Genomic DNA, 17,302 nt, shown 5'->3' with positions numbered 1-17,302 from the left:
GTTAGAGGGGTATTAAAGTCCCCTACTATTATAGTATTGCTGTTGATCTTGCCCTTTATATCCATCAAAGTCTGCTTTATATATTTAGGTGCTCCTATATTAGGTGCGTAGATATTTATAATAGTTATATCTTCCTGTTGGATTGCTCCCTTTATGATTATGTAGTGACCTTCTTTATCTCTTACTTTATTCTTTGTTTTAAAGTCCATTTTGTCTGATATAAGTATTGCTGCCCCAGCTTTTTTTTCATTTCCATTTACATGAAATGTTTTTTTCCATCCTTTACCTTCAGTCTACGTGCAGTCTCTTTTTTTTTTTTTTGTATTTTTTTCTGAAGCTGGAAACGGGGAGAGACAGTCAGACAGACTCCCGCATGCGCCTGACCGGAATCCACCTGGCACGCCCACCAGGGGCGATGCTCTGCCCACCAGGGGGCGATGCTCTGCCCCTCCGGGGCATCACTCTGCCGCGACCAGAGCCACTCTAGCGCCTGGGGCAGAGGCCGAGGAGCCATCCCCAGTGCCCGGGCCATCTTTGCTCCAATGGAGCCTTGGCTGCGGGAGGGGAAGAGAGAGACAGAGAGGAAGGAGGGGGGGTGGAGAAGCAAATGGGCGCTTCTCCTATGTGCCCTGGCCGGGAATCGAACCCGGGTCCCCCGCACGCCAGGCCGATGCTCTACCGCTGAGCCAACTGGCCAGGGCCGCATCTTTTGTTTTAAGGTGTGTCTCTTGTAGACAGCATATGTACAGATCCTGTTTTCTTATCCATGCAGCTACCCTATGTCTTTTGATTGGATCATTTAATCCATTTACATTTGTTATTATTGATATGTAGTTGTTTATTGCCATTTTATTCTGTAAAGCTGTATTCCTCTTTTGCTATATTCTTTTCCCACTTTGATTTTTTACACCATGCCCCTTAACATTTCCTGCAGCATTGGTTTGGTTGTAATGAATTCCTTGAGGTTTTTTTGTCTGGGAAGCTTTTTATTTCTCCTTCAATTTTAAATTATAGACTTGCTGGATAAAGTAGTCTTGGTTGTAGGTTCTTGTTCTGCATTACTTTGAATGTTTCTTGTCATTCCCTTCTGGCCTCAAGTGTTTCTGTTGAGAAGTCTGATGTCATCCTTATGGGGGCTCCTTTGTAGGTGATAGCCTTTTGTTCTCTAGCAGCTTTTAATATTTTCTCTTTATCACTTAGCTTTGGTATTTTAATTATGATGTGTCTTGGTGTAGGTTTCTTTGGGTTTCTCTTTAATGGAGTTCTCTGTGCTTCTTGAACTTGTAAGAGTTTCTCCTGCATTAATTTAGGGAAGTTTTCAGCTATGATATGATTGAACAAAGTCTCTATCCCTTATTCTTTCTTCTTCTTCAGGAACTCCTATAATGTGGATGTCATTTCTCTTTATGTTGTCACAGAGCTCTCTAAGAGTTTCCTCAGACTTTTTGAGTCTCTTTTCTTTTTTCTTCTCTGCTTTTATGCCTTCATTCCAGTTGTCCTCCAACTTGCTGATTTGATCCTCAGCTCTATCCATCCTGTTTTTTTTTTTGTTTTTTTTTTTACAGAGGAGAGGGAGAGACAGAGAGAGGAGAGACAGGGAGAGAGAAGGGGGGAGGAGCTGGAAGCATCAACTCCCATATGTGCCTTGACCAGGCAAGCCCAGGGTTTCGAACCGGTGACCTCAGCATTCCAGGTCGACGCTTTATCCACTGCGCCACCACAGGTCAGGCCTCCATCCTGTTTTTAATTCCTTCCATTGTGGTCTTCATTTCTGATATTGTATTTGTCATCTCCGACTGATTCTTTTTTTAATATTTCAATATCCTTTTTTATACTTGCTATTTCTTTATTTAGGTGTTCGTAATGACCATCCATTGTTGTTCTAAGATCCCTAAGCATCCTTACAATCATTATTTTGAACTCCCCATCCGGAAGTTTGGTTATTTCCATATCACTCAGTTCATTTCCTGGATGTTTCTCTTGTGGTTTCATTTGGATTGCACTTCTCTGTCTTCTCACATCTATGTATTTGGGTGTTTTGTTTGTAGAGCTGGTTGAGTCTAGGCTTGGTGTTGTCTTGACACATTTTGAGTTCTCTTGAATCATAGAGTAGGTGTATGTTTAGTTTTATAAGAAACTGCCAGACCTTTCCCCAAAGTAGTTGTAGCATTTCACACTTCTGCCAATAAGCTCTGAGTCCCGGCTGCTCCACATCTTCAACAATGCCAATATTTTAAATTTTAGCCCTAAAGGGGAATGTTGGGTAAGGTTGTGTTTTTTCTTTTCTGGCAAAATATACATAACATGAAATTTAGCATTTTAATCATTAGGTGTACAATTCTTTGGTGTTATATATACTCACAGTATCATATAGCCATCCCCACCATCCATCTCCAGCACTTTCTCATCTTCCCAAACAGAAACTCCAGCTCTGTGAAACATTGACTTCCTGCCCCCTTCCTCCATACCCCAACACCCACCATCTACTTCCTGTCTTTATGAATGTGACTCCTCCAGGGACCTCAGAGGAGTGGAATCACACAGTATTTGTTCTTATTGTACTGAGAATAGTATCCTCAAGGTTCCTCCAGGTTGTAGCAGGCATAAGAATTTCCATTTCAAGGCTGAAGAACATTCCAGTGTGGATGGACTACATTGTGTTGTTCCATCACCCACCATGACATTTGGGTTGTCCACTGTTTGGTTGTTGTGAATGCTGCTGCCGTGAACATGGTGTGCAAATACAGAGGGTCCACAGGTTACAGTAGTCTCGACATACAATGTTTTGAGTTTATGATGCTCACTCCCATAAAAACTTTTAAAAAATCGAGATGTGACTGTTTTAGCTTACGCCGTTAGTGTCTAGCTTGATTGTGTGTGATGGAAGAATATGCAGAACAGTGTATAATACAGCATATTTATGTCCTTTCCTTTTTCTGTGGCTTAGTTGTGTTTTTATGTTTTAGGTTATAATTTTATAACTGTGTTAGGATAATTAAGTGACTTAGGCTAGGGTACATTTTGACTTACACCAAAATTTGGGTTACATCACTGTTGTAGGAATGAAGCTGTAACCCAAGGACATCTGTGTACCTGAGTCCCTGCTCTCAATGCTTCTGTGTGTATATGCCCAGAAATGGGACTGCTGGGTCGTGTGGTAATTTTGTTTAGATTTTGAACTGCCTTCTAATCTTATACTCAAAATTTTGTGATTATTCTTTTTAATTATTAATAAAAATTAATAAACATTTTACTTGTTATTTTTTTTTAAACATTTTCTTTTCTTTTTTTTTTTTAAATTTTTTTTTTTATTTTTATTTTTTATTTATTCATTTTAGAAAGGAGAGAGAGAGAAAGAAGGGGGGAGGAGCAGGAAGCATCAACTCCCATATGTGCCTTGACCAGGCAAGCCTAGGGTTTCGAACCGGCTACCTCAGTATTTCCAGGTTGACGCTTTATCCACTGCGCCACCACAGGTCAGGCACATTTTACTTGTTATTAATATTTTGTTTTAACTTTTAATTTAATTTAATTTAATTTATTGATTTTTAGAGAAAGAGGAGAGAGAGAGAGAGAGAAGGGGGAGGAGCAGGAAGCATCAACTCCCATATGTGCCTTGACCAGGCTAGCCCAAGGTTTCGAACTGGCAACCTCAGTGTTCCAGGTTGATGCTTTATCCCACTGCACCACCACAGGTCAGGCTAATTTTATTTTTAATATTATTTTTTAAGTGATAGGAAGGGTGACAGTGAGACAGACTCCTGCATGCACCCAGACTGGGATCCACCTGGCAACCCCTGTCTGGGGCCAACACTCAAACAACCGAGCCACTGGCTGCAAGAGGGGAAGAGAGAGAGAAAGGGGAGAGGGAGACGGGGAAAAAGAGATGGTCGCTTCTCATATGTTTCCTGACTGGGGATTGAATCTGGGATGTCTGCATGCCGCCTGCATGCCAGGCCAACACTCTATCCACTGAGCTACCTGCCAGAGCCTATTTTTTTTATTTTTAGAGAGAGAGGGAGAGAGAGAGAGAGACAGAGAGAAACATCAATCTGTTCCTATATGTGCTCTGACCAGGGATCAAACCGGCAACCTCTGCACACTGAGACAGTGCTCTAACCAACCAGCTATCTAGCCAGGGCTAATCTTATACACTTTGATACACAAGGGATATTTTTTATGTAGTTGAATTTATAAATATTTTATATAAAGAAAGTTCTTCTCTATTCAGAGATCTGAATTGTAGATTTAGTATTAAAAATTTAACTCTAACCCTGGCCAGCTAGCTCCATTGGTTAAGCATTGTCCTGAAACACCAAGGTTGTGGGTTCAATATGCAGGCAGGGCACATACAGGAAGCAGCCAATGAATATAACAAATAAGTGGAACAACAGATTAATATTTCTCTCTTCTCTCTCTTCCTCTTTCTGCCTGTCTATAATCAATCAATAAAAAAAAATATAACTCTTCATAGTATAGTGTGAATTGGGCCATGACTATTTTCCCAGAGTCTCTCTGGTGGTCAGGGGTGGTCTTCAGGTGACTGGTGAGTGGGGGCGAGATTGGAATTTCCCCAGGCTTCGAGCCCTTCAGTGATGCTCTTCCCACGGGCCATGCCAAACACTCCCAATCCATGGGGTACATAGTTCATGCCATACAAATAGCCTTTTCCCCTCTATTTTCTAATTACAAATCACAAAACTCATTAAAGCTGAAGGCCTTGGAGTGCTGCTGTCCAAAGTGGGTTCCAGCCATGTTGCCTCCTCCTAGGAGCAGAGGAGGGGAGTGGGGGTAATGTGAGGCAGCCTCCCGCAGCAGTGGCCAGGGAGAGACGGAAGGGCCCAGAGCTGGAGACAAGGAGCAGTGAGCCTTTTTATTGTGGATTAATTCACTTTGTATTGACAATTCCACACAATATTAAAACACTGCAAGAAAGTAGGTGTGGCACACCTGGAAATTTTTTAAAAATCAGAAATAAAAACCACCAGACATCCAAAGGCAGATGGGGTAGAACCTGTGAGAACCACAGATCGCTTCTGAAAACCAGGACCAAGTTGTTACATTTGGCAATGGGTTCTGTGGACAGAGGAGGGAAAGGATGGAGCATTTGACACATGGCTTGTTTTCAGGGGACCCCGTGGCAGGCTGCCTTTTTATAAGTGCTCTTAAAGGATGAGCAACTCTTGGTGACCTCACTTCAGCCAGAAATTGTCCCTGGTCACTCATGCTTAGGGTGGGAATCTGAGGAACCTTTCCTGCTGGCCTAGAGCTCGGGCAGGCCTAGGGCTCTTCACCAGATAGATGCTGCCTAGAGGCCCAGAGCTGTCCTGGACCAGTGTGGCAGGGACATCAAAGCTGGAAAGATAGCACCTTCCACCCAGCCCAGTGGATTTACAACCCCCCGGCTGGAAGTCACAACTGAGTCACTTCATTCTTGGCCTGGGAGTCACCTTTTGGAGGATGGGGCAGGGATGCATGGTCTAGCTCTTCCCTGGAGTGAGGGTCACCAGATCAAGGGCTCAGTCAAGCCACACAGGCCAGGCCACTAGAAACACTGAACCAGACTGCAGGAGACAGGAAGACTTCGCACTTCCACTCCTGCCTTCTGTGTATGTGTTTTTAACACCCCCCCTCTTCTCATGACATGATCAGAGAAGCTAGTTTCCCCAAGGCCTGTGCTGCTACCACCACCAGCTCCTTAATGCATGGGGCACGTCCAATCTCCAAACGCCTTGAAACTGTCTTCATGGCAGATGCTTGTACCAGTAACGCACAAGCAGCATTTGTTGCTGTAAGTGCACTAATGCTTAGTTCTACACTATGGACAGTGCAATTTACTCTAAATGGAAAAAAAAAAGCCACAGCAGTACTTCTACTGATCGCTACCCTCCTGGGGTCTGAGGCTGTGGGCACGGGGGAAGGCAGCTGAGCAGGTACAGCAATAGGGTAGGAAATCGACTGTCCTAACCCTTGCTGGGGTTCTGTCTACCCAGACCACTCAGTCCCTGGGTTTTCTGACTCAGGAGTCTCTCCAGGCCCAGGCTGGCATTTGTTCAGGGCTGGGGGTAGGGAACACACTGGTAGGCTGAGCCCATAGCAGGCCAGGGAGCTGATGAACTCGGATTCAAGGCCACCTCCCTCAGCCGGGGAACTTAGCTTTGCTTCTCACTGGTTTCTCCAGTCACTCGGGTAGGGGACACATGGCAGGGTTGGGCTTGGAATGGCTGGCAGGGCTAGGGGTGGAGGGAGGGGAGGTCTGGGCCCCTGGGGGGCTCCTGATGCTGAGATCAGGACCTCCCATCTTCTTTGAGGCCTGGCAGCAGACAGTGGGGGGGGCACAGGAAGAAGGAGGGTGTGCAAGGGTCTTATGCAGGCTCAGGGATTAAGGCTTCTCTCACAGAGCAAGGGGGGCACTAGTCACCAGGTGGCTGGTGGGAGGGGCGGCAGATGTGGTCTCTACAAGCTTCACTCTGCCACCACTCCCTGCCCTCCTGGGTTAATTCCCACCAACCCTAGGACAGGGTTTTGTTCCATCCTGTTGGGGACAGTGATTGGCACAGGCTCCTTGTCCATGAAAGGTGGCTGCAGCATGGGTGCCTCCATGGCTTTCCCTGACCAACTACAGGTCTGGAGGTTCCGGGCTTCCCAAAGCCCCTTGATGCTCCCAGACCAGCTGGAGAGAGCAGGGTGCCGGGGAAAAAGACAGCCCGCCAGCCCGAACCCTGTGGGAGCTGGATGGGGGGGGCGGCATGCACTGGAGCCTTCTTGGCTCTGGCAAGGTCTAAGCCTCGGCCCTGGCTGTGAGGTGAGGGCCTGGGCCTGGGCCTGGCAGCTGTCCAGGACCCTGCTGGCGTGGGCCTCAGACTCTGACGTCCATTGGGGCCACAGGGCAGAGCTGGGCTTGTTTCTTCCCACAGTTTGCCTCCAACCCCATGACAGGGTAGGGCGGACCCCCTGAGTTTAGGGCTATATGGGGTCCTGGCAGCCATAGGTGGCACTGGCAGGGGAAGGGGGGCTATATTTAGCCCCATCCTCTTGCTCTTTTAACTGTCTTAACGGAAGAAAAAGTAATTTCAAATAAGGTCCCCTGCCCCAACCCCCGACTCCATGACATATCAAATTTCCAAGGCTGTTGGGAAGAGTGATGAATTGTATTCATATGCCTCTCACTTCCTCCAGCCTGAGTTCTAGGTCTAAAGGGTGTGAAAGTGAACAGAGAGCCTCTGAGGCCTCAGCTACTTCCAGATCACTTAACACCTTCCACATCAGGCGTCAGGTGGCCCTGTGCACCAGGTTGCAGCTGTCTGAAAAATGGCCACGGTGGCAAGTGAAAGTGGAGAAAACCCAAAACAAAAAATCCTGAAGAGCCAAATATGATTGCAGCTTCTAACTGCCACATTGATATCAGGTGCTTAAAACAAAATAAAACCCAGCTGGCCACTCCAGGGACAAGGGCAAGTTGCTGAAAATCCATTTCTGTGATGGGTGGCATCCCCAGGAAAGGGAGAGGTCAGTGTGGCTGGACAGTGACACACATATGCCATACAGATACCATACAGCAGGTGACACTTGGCGACACAGGGTGCATTTCCCAGGCAAAACCCCTTCCTCTCCCCTGAAATTCACTTGTGCATTATTACATAGTACAGCTTGACCACACGTACAGCCATCAAAATCTGCTTTTAGTAGTATAGAATAATCAATTTTTAAATGAAAAGATTTTTCCTGAAAAGTTCATTATGTTCCCCACCTCCAAATTTTACTCTGCTTAAAAAGAAAAAAGCACTATAGCATGTCTTTTTACAAACGGCCAACTGCATGAGAATGGCCAGTTGGCCAGGTTACCCAGGTCACCCAAGGTCAGTGGTCAGTGCCCCCTTCCCTTCCCTTCCCTTCCCTTCCCTTCCCTTCCCTTCCCTTCCCTTCCCTTCCCTTCCCTTCCCTTCCCTTCCCTTTCTCAACCAGCTCGGCTTTGGACCACAGCTCAAATGGCAAGTGAGAGTTTTAAAAAATGGTGACCGCATCATTTGGGCATCTCAGTTCTTCCTAATCGGAAGTGGTTGTGCGGCCAGCATCCATGTTTCGGCCAGGCCCTGAGGACTATGCTGTTCAGTCTGAAAACCCATCGTTTCCCAGTGGGTACATTTTACTCCATCTGGGCAGGAGCAACGTTTTCCATTTCTTTTGGCATTAAAAGTTTCAGGGACCTAAAATGCTTTGCTTCAACTATGTACTGAATGATGCCCTGACAGAGAGAGTGGAAGAAGGACAAGAAGAAGGAGGGGAGTGAAGAGGGGGAAAGAGGAAGAGAGAGAGAGAGAGAACACAAAGAGAAAACCAAGCTATAGAATGACACAAGGCTTCTTGTCCTTGAAGGGGTTCTCAGAGGCGGGGACTCCGACCAGCAGGGGGTCATTCCTGGCGTGCTGCTCACAGTAACTCATGAGCTCCGATGAGGCTTTAGAGACCTGGGCATGGGTACAAGGATGAGAGAGAAAAGGTAAGAGGCTGGTACATGTGTGTTCACAGCAGCATAAGCACAACGGCCACAAGGTGGACACAGCTCAAATGTCCATCAGCTAATGATGGATAAACACAATGAGGTCTAGCCACACACTACTCCTCAACCAGGAAAAGGAGTGCAGCACTGACACTCGCTATGGCAAGAATGGATCCTGAGCACATGATGCTCAGGGAGAGAAGCAGGACACAAAAGGCTCATAGTGAGTGATTCCATTCATGTGAAATGTACACAACAGGCACATCCACAGAGATGGAGAGTGGATTGTGGGTGCCAGGGGCTGGCGAGGGGGGTGTGGAGTAACTACTGATGGGGATGAGGTTTCTCTTTGTGGTGATAAAATGATTTGGAATTGGATAGAGATGATGATGGCACAACCCGGAACATACTAAATATCACCAATGATGATAAATTTTATGCTATGTGTATTTTACCATTATTATTATTTTTTAATTAAAAAAGGACTGAGCTGTTGGCCTGTGGTGGTGCAGTGAATAGAGCGTCGACCTAGGATGCTGAGGCTGCCGGTTTGAAACCCTGGCCTTGCCTGGTCAAGGCACACAAGGGAGTTGATGCTTCCTGCTCCTCCCCTGTTCTCTCTTTCTCTCTCTCCTAACCCCCTTTGTAAAATGAATAAATAAAAATAAAATAAAATTAAATTAAAAGAATAAAGAAAGATTGAGCCTCCTTCAGCAAGAGTTGCCCGGATTTTGAACAGAAAGGTCAGAACGAGATGCAGCCTCTTTACGGGTCAGCCTGACTCCATCCTAAGAAAGGACTGAACAGGAAGACCACCGCCTGGACATTGGCACAATTGAGGGGTACAAGACAAGCCCATCTGCACTTCCTTTCTGTGCAGTCTGAACCTCTGGCGGGGGCACTGACCCTTAGGACTACCTGCATTAGAGTCCAAAGAGAGGAAGGAGGAGAAGGGAGGGTCCCCGGGAAAGCCGACATGGTGAAAGCATGGCATTTAGCATCTGGGGAGCTGAGGGTCATTACAAAAGGTGCCCCCCTTGGCCACATTCCCTGTTGCTCCTGGTCATGCACTGGGGGTACTGCTGGGGCTGTCCCACTCTGTTGGCCCCAGCAGGGCTGGGGGGCGGGGTTGCAGGTGTCCTCAGCCAGGGCCAACAGGACATACCCTTGGGCCCCTGGATCCCTCCCAGGGCAGGAACTATCTGTCCACAGAGCTCGTTTTCTTAGCTCCCTGCTTTCTCAGGGGCTGCTGTGCAAGATGAGGTGTAGGGGGAGAGACCATGCCCTGAAAAGCCTCTGAATGCCAAGGACATCGCCACCCTGTCCTGTGTTGGGGGATGCGCCTGTCCTCAGACAGCGACAATTGTCGGTTGTGAGTGTGCCAGCCACTTGCAGGATGGCCGCCTTTGATGAGCAGATGGAGTTTGGTTTCTAGAGTCCTATTTGGAAAACACCCCTCCCAGACGACAAAAATAGTCACCGGGCCCTAAAATAGCTGATGCTGTGGCTCCAGCTTGTGCCTCCCCCTCCGCTTATCCCTGGCGTTAACAGGAAGGCTCTGCCCACAGTGCCAGGGCCACCATGCCACCACACGTCTAGGCCGTGGGGCACCTCTCAACTGCCAGGCCATGGCCAGGTTGGCCTTTCGGGCAGGCTGATGCTCTGTGGTTCTGGTTGCTGTTTTTGGGGGACACAAAACCTCAAGCGGGACCAGAGGGAGAGTGGGTCACGTCCTGACTCTCCGTCTCCCGACTTTCAAAGGGGCAGCCGGGGGCTGCGCCTGAACATCAAACGGGTGGGATGAATCACTGCCCCGCCAGGGCTGGGAGCTGGCACCGCTCACAAAGGAAAACCACTTCAACCGGGCCCTTCTTTTCTTCAGCCTGAAGGAATGCTTTGAATGTGCAGAGTTCTGGAACATTCAGCCACCTCCTGGGAGGCACTCCCCTCTCCTGCAGAAGCCCCCCACCCCACCCCAACAGCCTGGTGGAGGCCCAGGCGCCCACCATTTCCCACTCATCTGCTGCCTGGCTGTCAGGTGTGAGTCCGTCTGTGCCTGGCCCACCATCCCTTCCGAATGAATTCCCATGACCAGCAGCAACTGGGGAATGACAGGTGCTCGGGAAAGCGAGTCTGAACAGAACATGGGCTAATAGCTGATTTTGTGTTTCTGCTTTGCTAGGCCACGGCACCCAGATATTTCATCTAACACTGCTCTAGATGTCTCTATGAAGATACTTTTTAGATAATATTAACATTTAAATTAGTCAACTTTGAATAGGCAGATTAGTCTCTATTATGTGGGTGGACTGCATCTCATCAGTTGAAAGCCTTAAGAGAAAAGATTAAGGTCCCCACAGAGAGGATTCTGCCTCCAGATGGCCTTGAGATTTGAGCTCCAACACTGACTCCTCCCTGGGTCTTCAGCTTGCCGGCCTGCCCTGCAGACTTCAGACTTGCCAGCCCCCATGATGGCATGAACCAACTCCTTAAAATACATATCTAGATAGGCAGACAGATAAGATAGAGAGATAGACAGATAGACACAGATATATAGACATGTACACACATCCTGTTGGTTCTGTTTTTGTGCAGAACCCTGACTAACCCAGCAGCTAGCTGGAGCAGGGACAATCTAGAAGTATATAGCACTGGGCCCTCTGGATGGAGACTCCCTGGTCCGCACTGGGCTGTCTGCAAGCTAGGGCCTGGGGCAGGAAAACAGCCCTTTGGTGGGACTTCATTGTCCTTTGCAAAGTGGACACGGGTTTGGTGAGAAGGTGCCTTTGAAAAGTGTCAGGCATCCTTCTTGTTTAAGCATCTGTGACTAGCCCATTAGCCCACTGGTCCATATTCTTGGAAAGGAGAAAACATGTGTGCCTTGGATGGTGTCCTGATGTCCCTTTATGTACTTAAAATTCATCTACATAAATACAGCGTGTCTACGGACACTCTGGAGTATTACTCAGCTATGAAAAAAGTGCAGCACTGACTCTCGCTACAACATAGATGGACCCTGAGAACACGGTGCTCATGGAGAAGCCCGACACAAAGGCTAGAGTATGATTCCATTTATGCAAAGTGGCAAGAATAGGCAGGTACACAGACATAGGAAATGGCTGTTAGAGGCCGGGGAGGGAGTCAGATAAGTGACTGTTAATGGGGACAGGGTTTCTTTTTCAGGTGATGGAACATTCTGAAACTAGACAGAGGAGATGGTTGCACAACATGGTGAATGCACTCAATGCTACTGAATTGTGCGCTTCAAAATAAATGGTTAGGCCCTGGCTGGTTGGCTCAGTGGTAGAGCGTTGGCCAGGCATGTGGATGTCCTGGGTTCAATTCCCGGTCAGGGCACACAGGAGAAACAACCATCTGCTTCTCCACACCACCTTCTTTCTCTCTCTCTCCCTCTTCACCTCCAGCAGCCATGGCTCGATTGGGTCAAGAGCATAGGCCCCAGACAAGATAACCTGGACATGTTTTCTTTGAATATATGTATCCTGATTTATTGATGTCACCCCATTAAAATTAATTAAAAAAAAAAAAGAAGAGCATAGGCCCCAGGCACTGAGGACAACTCGATGGAGCCTCAGCCTCAGGCACAAAAAATAGCTCGGTTGTGAGCAATAGCCCTAGATGGGCAGAGCATTGGCCCCAGATGTGGGTTGCTGGGTGAATTCTAGTCAGGGTGCATGCGGGAGTCTGTCCGTATAGCTTCTCCTCTCACTTTGAAAAGTATAAATAAATAAACAAGTAAATAAATAAATGGTTAATTTGATGTTATGCAAATTATTTTTTTAAAAATCTGTCTATAGAACTGATAGTGCAACGACACTATTTTGCTTTCCATGTTTCTGGTCTCTGATGGGTTAAGTGTCTGTGAACAGAAACTGCTTATCCATTTTATTTTTATTTTTATTATTATTATTTTTTTTTAGAGAGGAGAGGGAGAGACAGTGGGAGAGAGAGAGAGAGGAGAGACAGAGAGAGAGAAGGGGGGGGAGGAGCTGGAAGCATCAACTCCCATATGTGCCTTGACCAGGCAAGCCCAGGGTTTTGAACCGGCGACCTCAGCATTTCCAGGTCGACGCTTATTTTTATTTTTATTATTATTTTTTAGAGAGAGAGAGAAGGGGGGAGGAACAGGAAGCATCAACTCCCATATGTTCCTTGACCAGGCAAGCCCAGGGTTTTGAACCGGCAACCTCAGCGTTTCCAGGTTGACGCTTTATCCACTGCGCCACCACAGGTCAGGCCAAACATGCTTATTTTAAAAAATTCACACAAGGCAGAGGTGAAGAAAGCAGGTGGGGAGAAGGCTGTCTTGACCCTTTCCAGGACCAGGTCTCTAACTCCTTCCTATCTGCATCTGTTGTAAGGGAGGGGACAGAAGAAAGTGCCTGCCTTAGCTAGTCCTTTGGCAGGGCCTGACGTGGCCTTCACCGGGGCTTCCAGGTAAGGATCCCAGGGGCTGGGTGCCACGTCAGTGTTTATAAATCACTTTGGCACGCAAGATTATCACAACCCATGAAGTAGCTTTACGTCAGCTATGTCTTTCTGTTGAGGAAACTGAGGCTTAGAGAGGTTAAGTGAATGGCCTGAGGATGCACAATGAGAGGCCCAGCTGCAGTGCCAGCTCATCCTCCTGCCCAGCAAGCCGCTGTGGCCATGGGTCTTCCCCTTCCCCCCTGCCACCCATGGGTCTCCCCTTTCCCCTCGCGGGTCTCTCCCTTCTCTGCTCCCCGTGGGTATCTCCCCTCTTTTCTGCTGCCCTGCTCACCTTGATACGCTGGATCCCAGCTTCAATGCGGAGCTGCTCCACCAGTTTCCGGGCCTGGGCGATGTTGTTAGTGGCTGACATTGTCTGCCATCAGCTCTGGGCCCTGTTGTCCAGAGAGCTGTGGGGAAACAGACAACATGAGCTGCCCCAGGACCTCATGCAGCCCAGAACAGAGAGGCAGAACACTGCCCCTTCTGGGAGCCTTCTGGCCACCCACCCCACCACCTTGCAGCCCTGCTCTTGGGGTTGGCCATGTTGTCTGTGTCCTCAGGTTAGAGGTTGAAAGCACAGCTGAACCCCTTTCCCCAGTTTCCTCCTGTGGCCAGTTGTTGGTTGTGATGATCAAGGGTCCCCAGGAGAGTTCATGAAACCATAACATTGGCTCCTGGTTGGCTGTGGATGAGGGGCTTGGCAGGGAAAAAGCACCAGTTTTCGCCGACCCTTGCTCCTGCCCCAGGGTCTCTATAAGTGGGGCTGGGTCACTCTCTGGGGGCACTGTAGGGTACTGAGCAGCATCCCTGGTCCAACCTTCCCAATGCCAGGAGCTCACCCAGTTATGATGACTGCATTTGTCATCAGACATGGCTTAGTCTCCACTGAGGGGCAGATCATCCCTCTTTGAGAATCCCTGACTCTGTCTGAGGCAGATCACATGTGGGTACCACACTGTGGATCTTGGGTCTACCACCCCCTTTCTGGAGAGCCAGGGCTATTCCTTCCTTCAGTCACTTATTTGTTCAGCACATTCTCACAGAAAATGTCTTGCCACATACCAGGCATAACGCTGAGCATCAAGCTAATGAGTCATGTGTACGTGGGTACCCGGTTCAGACTTTCGTCCTTCTCCTGGCCCAACCCATACCTGAGCTTCCACACCCGGCTGCCCAGGCAGGGCAAGAGCAAAAAGTGCTGGCTCTTTTCTGCTCTGGAGAGGCTTTGGGGTGGGTGGGTGGGACTGTCATAGGGGAGTTGATTTATGTCATAAATTCTGGAATGGTGGTTGCCAGAGACTGAGGGAGCCTGCTTGGTCCTTCGGGTTTCCAGAGCTTTCCAATGTGCTGGGAATCACGTTCCTCTATTAGTGTCCTCGGCTGGCCATGACTGGGTGGCTTGAAACAACAGACATCTATTCTCTCATATCTAGAGCCTGAAATCTGAGATCAGGGTAATGCAGGCACGTGCTTCCTCTGAGGGCTTCAGGGAAGGGTCCTTCCTGCCTTTTCCAGGGCCTGGTGGTGGCCATCCTTGGTGTTCCTTGGCTTGTGGCTGCATCACCCCAATCTCTGTCTCTGTTGTCACATGGCCGATGTGTGTCTATATCTTCATTTTCTTCTAAGGACACTAGTCATTGGATTCAGTGTTTTTTTTTTGGTTTTTTGGTTACAGAGACAGAGAGAGTCAGAGAGAGGGACAGATAGGGACAGACAGACAGGAAGAGAGAGAGATGAGAAACATCAGTTTTTCATTGCGGCACCTTAGTTGTTCATTGATTGTGCCTTGACTGGGGGCTACGGCAGACCAAGTAATCCCTTGTTCAAGTGACCTTGGGCTCAAGCTGGTGAGCTTTGCTTAAACCAGATGAACCTGCACTCAAGCTGGTGACCTCGGGGTCTCAAACCTGGGTCTCCACGTCCCAGTCCAACACTCTATCCACTGTGCCACCACCCGGTCAGGCGGGGTTCAATGTTATGTCATCTTAACTAATTACAACTGCAATGGCTTTACTTCCAGATAAGGTCCCATTCTGAGGTTCCAAATAAACACAGATGTTGGGGGACCCTATAGTTTCCCCACATGTGGATGGTGTACTTGGAGCAACCCACTGCATGTGGGTAGATGATTCCAGATACTCCTCCCCCTGCCAGGAGATCTTCAACTAATTCAGATCCAGGATGAGAGATCTCATGCTGGTTTTTATTTATTTTTTATTGATTTCAGAGAGAGGAGAGAGAAAAAGACTGGGGGAAGAAGCGGGAAGCATCAAGTTATAGTTGCATTTTGGATGTGCTCTGACCGGGCAAGCCCGGGGTTTTGAACCGGCGACCTCAGCATTCCAGGTCGACACTTTATCTACTGCACCTCCACAGGTCAGGCTCATGCTGCTTTTTTTCTGCACCAAAGCCCACCTGTAAACCTGTCTCCCCAGAACCCTTAGGATTCAGGTGTCATGTGTCACATTTCAGCACACCCCTCCATCTGCTTCCTTACCAAAAAGAATACTCACCTTTAGCCTGACCTGTGGTGGTGCAGTGGATAAAGCATCGACCCGGAACCCTGAGGTTACCGGTTTGAAACCCTGGGCTTGCCTGGTCAAGGCACATATGGGAGTTGATGCTTCCTGCCCCTTCCCCCTTCTCTCTCTCTCTCTCTAAAAATAAAAAAAGAATACTCACCTTTATTATGCCAGCAGTTCTTGCTTTGTTCTTATTTGCAATTATTTGTTTTGTTTTGTTTTTTGAAAGGGCAGGGAGAGAAGAAGCATCAACTTGTTGTACCATTTTAGTTGCGCCACTAATTGCTTCTCATGTGTGCCCTGACTGGCACTTAAACTGGTGACCTCGGTGCTCTGGAGTGGTGGTGCTCTATTCACTGCACTACCGGCCAGGGCTGAGATGGGTTTTATGTTCATTCCGGAGTAATTTATTGAAAATTTTTTATTAATTTTAGAGACAGAGAGAAAGAAGAAACACTGATTTGTTGTTCTACCCATCCATGCACACACCGGTTGACTCTTGAATGTGCCCTGACCTGGGATCAAACCCACAACTTTGGCATACTGGGACAATGCTCTAACTGAGTTACTTGGCCATGGCTTTATTTATTTTAAATTAAATTTTAAAATTTGAGATGCCTGTCGATTCATGTGTAGTTGTAGGAAGCGATAGAGACCCAGAGCCCTTTACCCAGTTTCCCCCATGGGCAAAACTGTAGTGAGACCATAACCAGAAGGTGGCACTGATGGAGGAAGGACACTGGACATTTCCACACCCAATGTACCTCCTATGGCCCTTAGATGGCCACACCCAGATCTCGCAACCCACCTCCGTCCCGGCGACCACTGATAGGTTTTCCTTCTCCACATGTCCAGCATTTGGAGAGTGTTATATAAATGCAAGCACACAGTATGTAGCTTTTCCCCACTTGGCATCATTATCTGGGGCTCCATCTGGGTTGCTGCCTATATCAGTAGGTCATTCCTTTCATGGCTGTGTTGTGCTCCATGACAGGGATGTGCACAGGTTAACCATTCACCTGTGGAAGGACATCTGGGCTGACTCCACATTTTGGGCATTATGAATAAAGCTGCAATCAACATTCGTGAGAACATGAAGTCTTTTATTTTTATTTTTTACAGAGACAGAGAGTCAGAGAGAGGGATAGATAGGGACAGACAGACAGGAACGAAGAGAGATGAGAAGCATCAATCATCAGTTTTTCAGTGTGACACCTTAGTTGTTCATTGATTGCTTTCTCATATGTGCCTTGACCGTGGGCCTTCAGTAGACTGAGTAACCCCTTGCTCAAACCAGCGACCTTGGGTCCAAGCTGGTGAGCTTTGCTCAAACCAGATGAGCCCATGCTTAAGCTGGCGACCTCAGAGCCTTGAACCTGGGTCCTCCACATCCAAGTCCGATGCTCTATTCACTGCGCCACCACCTGGTCAGGTGGTAGCACTCCGTTTCTGTTGCCATATAGTGTATCACTGTCTGCTTGGTAGTCAGTAAGGCCAGATGGCTACAGAAAATTAAAGGCGGATTTTTTTTTAATTGATTTTTAGAGAGAGGGGAGAGAGAGAAAAGGGGGAGGAGCAGGAAGCATCAACTCCCATATGTGCCTTGACCAGGCAAGCCCAGGGTTTCGAACCGGCAACCTCAGTGTTCCAGGTCGACGCTTTATCCCACTGCGCCACCACAGGTCAGGCCCTAAAGGCGGATTTTCAAAAAAATTTCTTAATTGGCAATCCAAAAGAATGGACTATTAATAAACATGCCTTGGGTGGAGCTCTAGGGAAATAAGTG

The 17,302-nt window shown here is 47.9% G+C and overlaps 1 protein-coding gene across 3 annotated transcripts in view; it reads right to left on the bottom strand.

Annotated features, from left to right (window-relative positions):
- Window positions 1–4,848: 4,848 nt before the first annotated feature.
- GNG7 (G protein subunit gamma 7) overlaps window positions 4,849–17,302 on the bottom strand; it is a 153,261-nt gene continuing 140,807 nt past the window's right edge. For all 3 annotated transcript variants that reach the window (XM_066276803.1, XM_066276801.1, XM_066276797.1), the window contains 2 exons: window positions 13,284–13,401; window positions 4,849–8,468 (listed from right to left, as the gene is read on the bottom strand). In XM_066276803.1, coding sequence (XP_066132900.1) covers window positions 8,343–8,468; window positions 13,284–13,364 — 207 coding nt within the window. In that variant the 5' untranslated portion in view covers window positions 13,365–13,401 and the 3' untranslated portion in view covers window positions 4,849–8,342. The remainder of the gene's footprint in view (window positions 8,469–13,283; window positions 13,402–17,302) is intronic.

This window comes from Saccopteryx bilineata, chromosome 1 (assembly GCF_036850765.1).
Source record: "Saccopteryx bilineata isolate mSacBil1 chromosome 1, mSacBil1_pri_phased_curated, whole genome shotgun sequence".
NCBI lineage: Eukaryota > Metazoa > Chordata > Mammalia > Chiroptera > Emballonuridae > Saccopteryx > Saccopteryx bilineata.
This window is presented reverse-complemented; position numbering and strand designations above follow the sequence as displayed.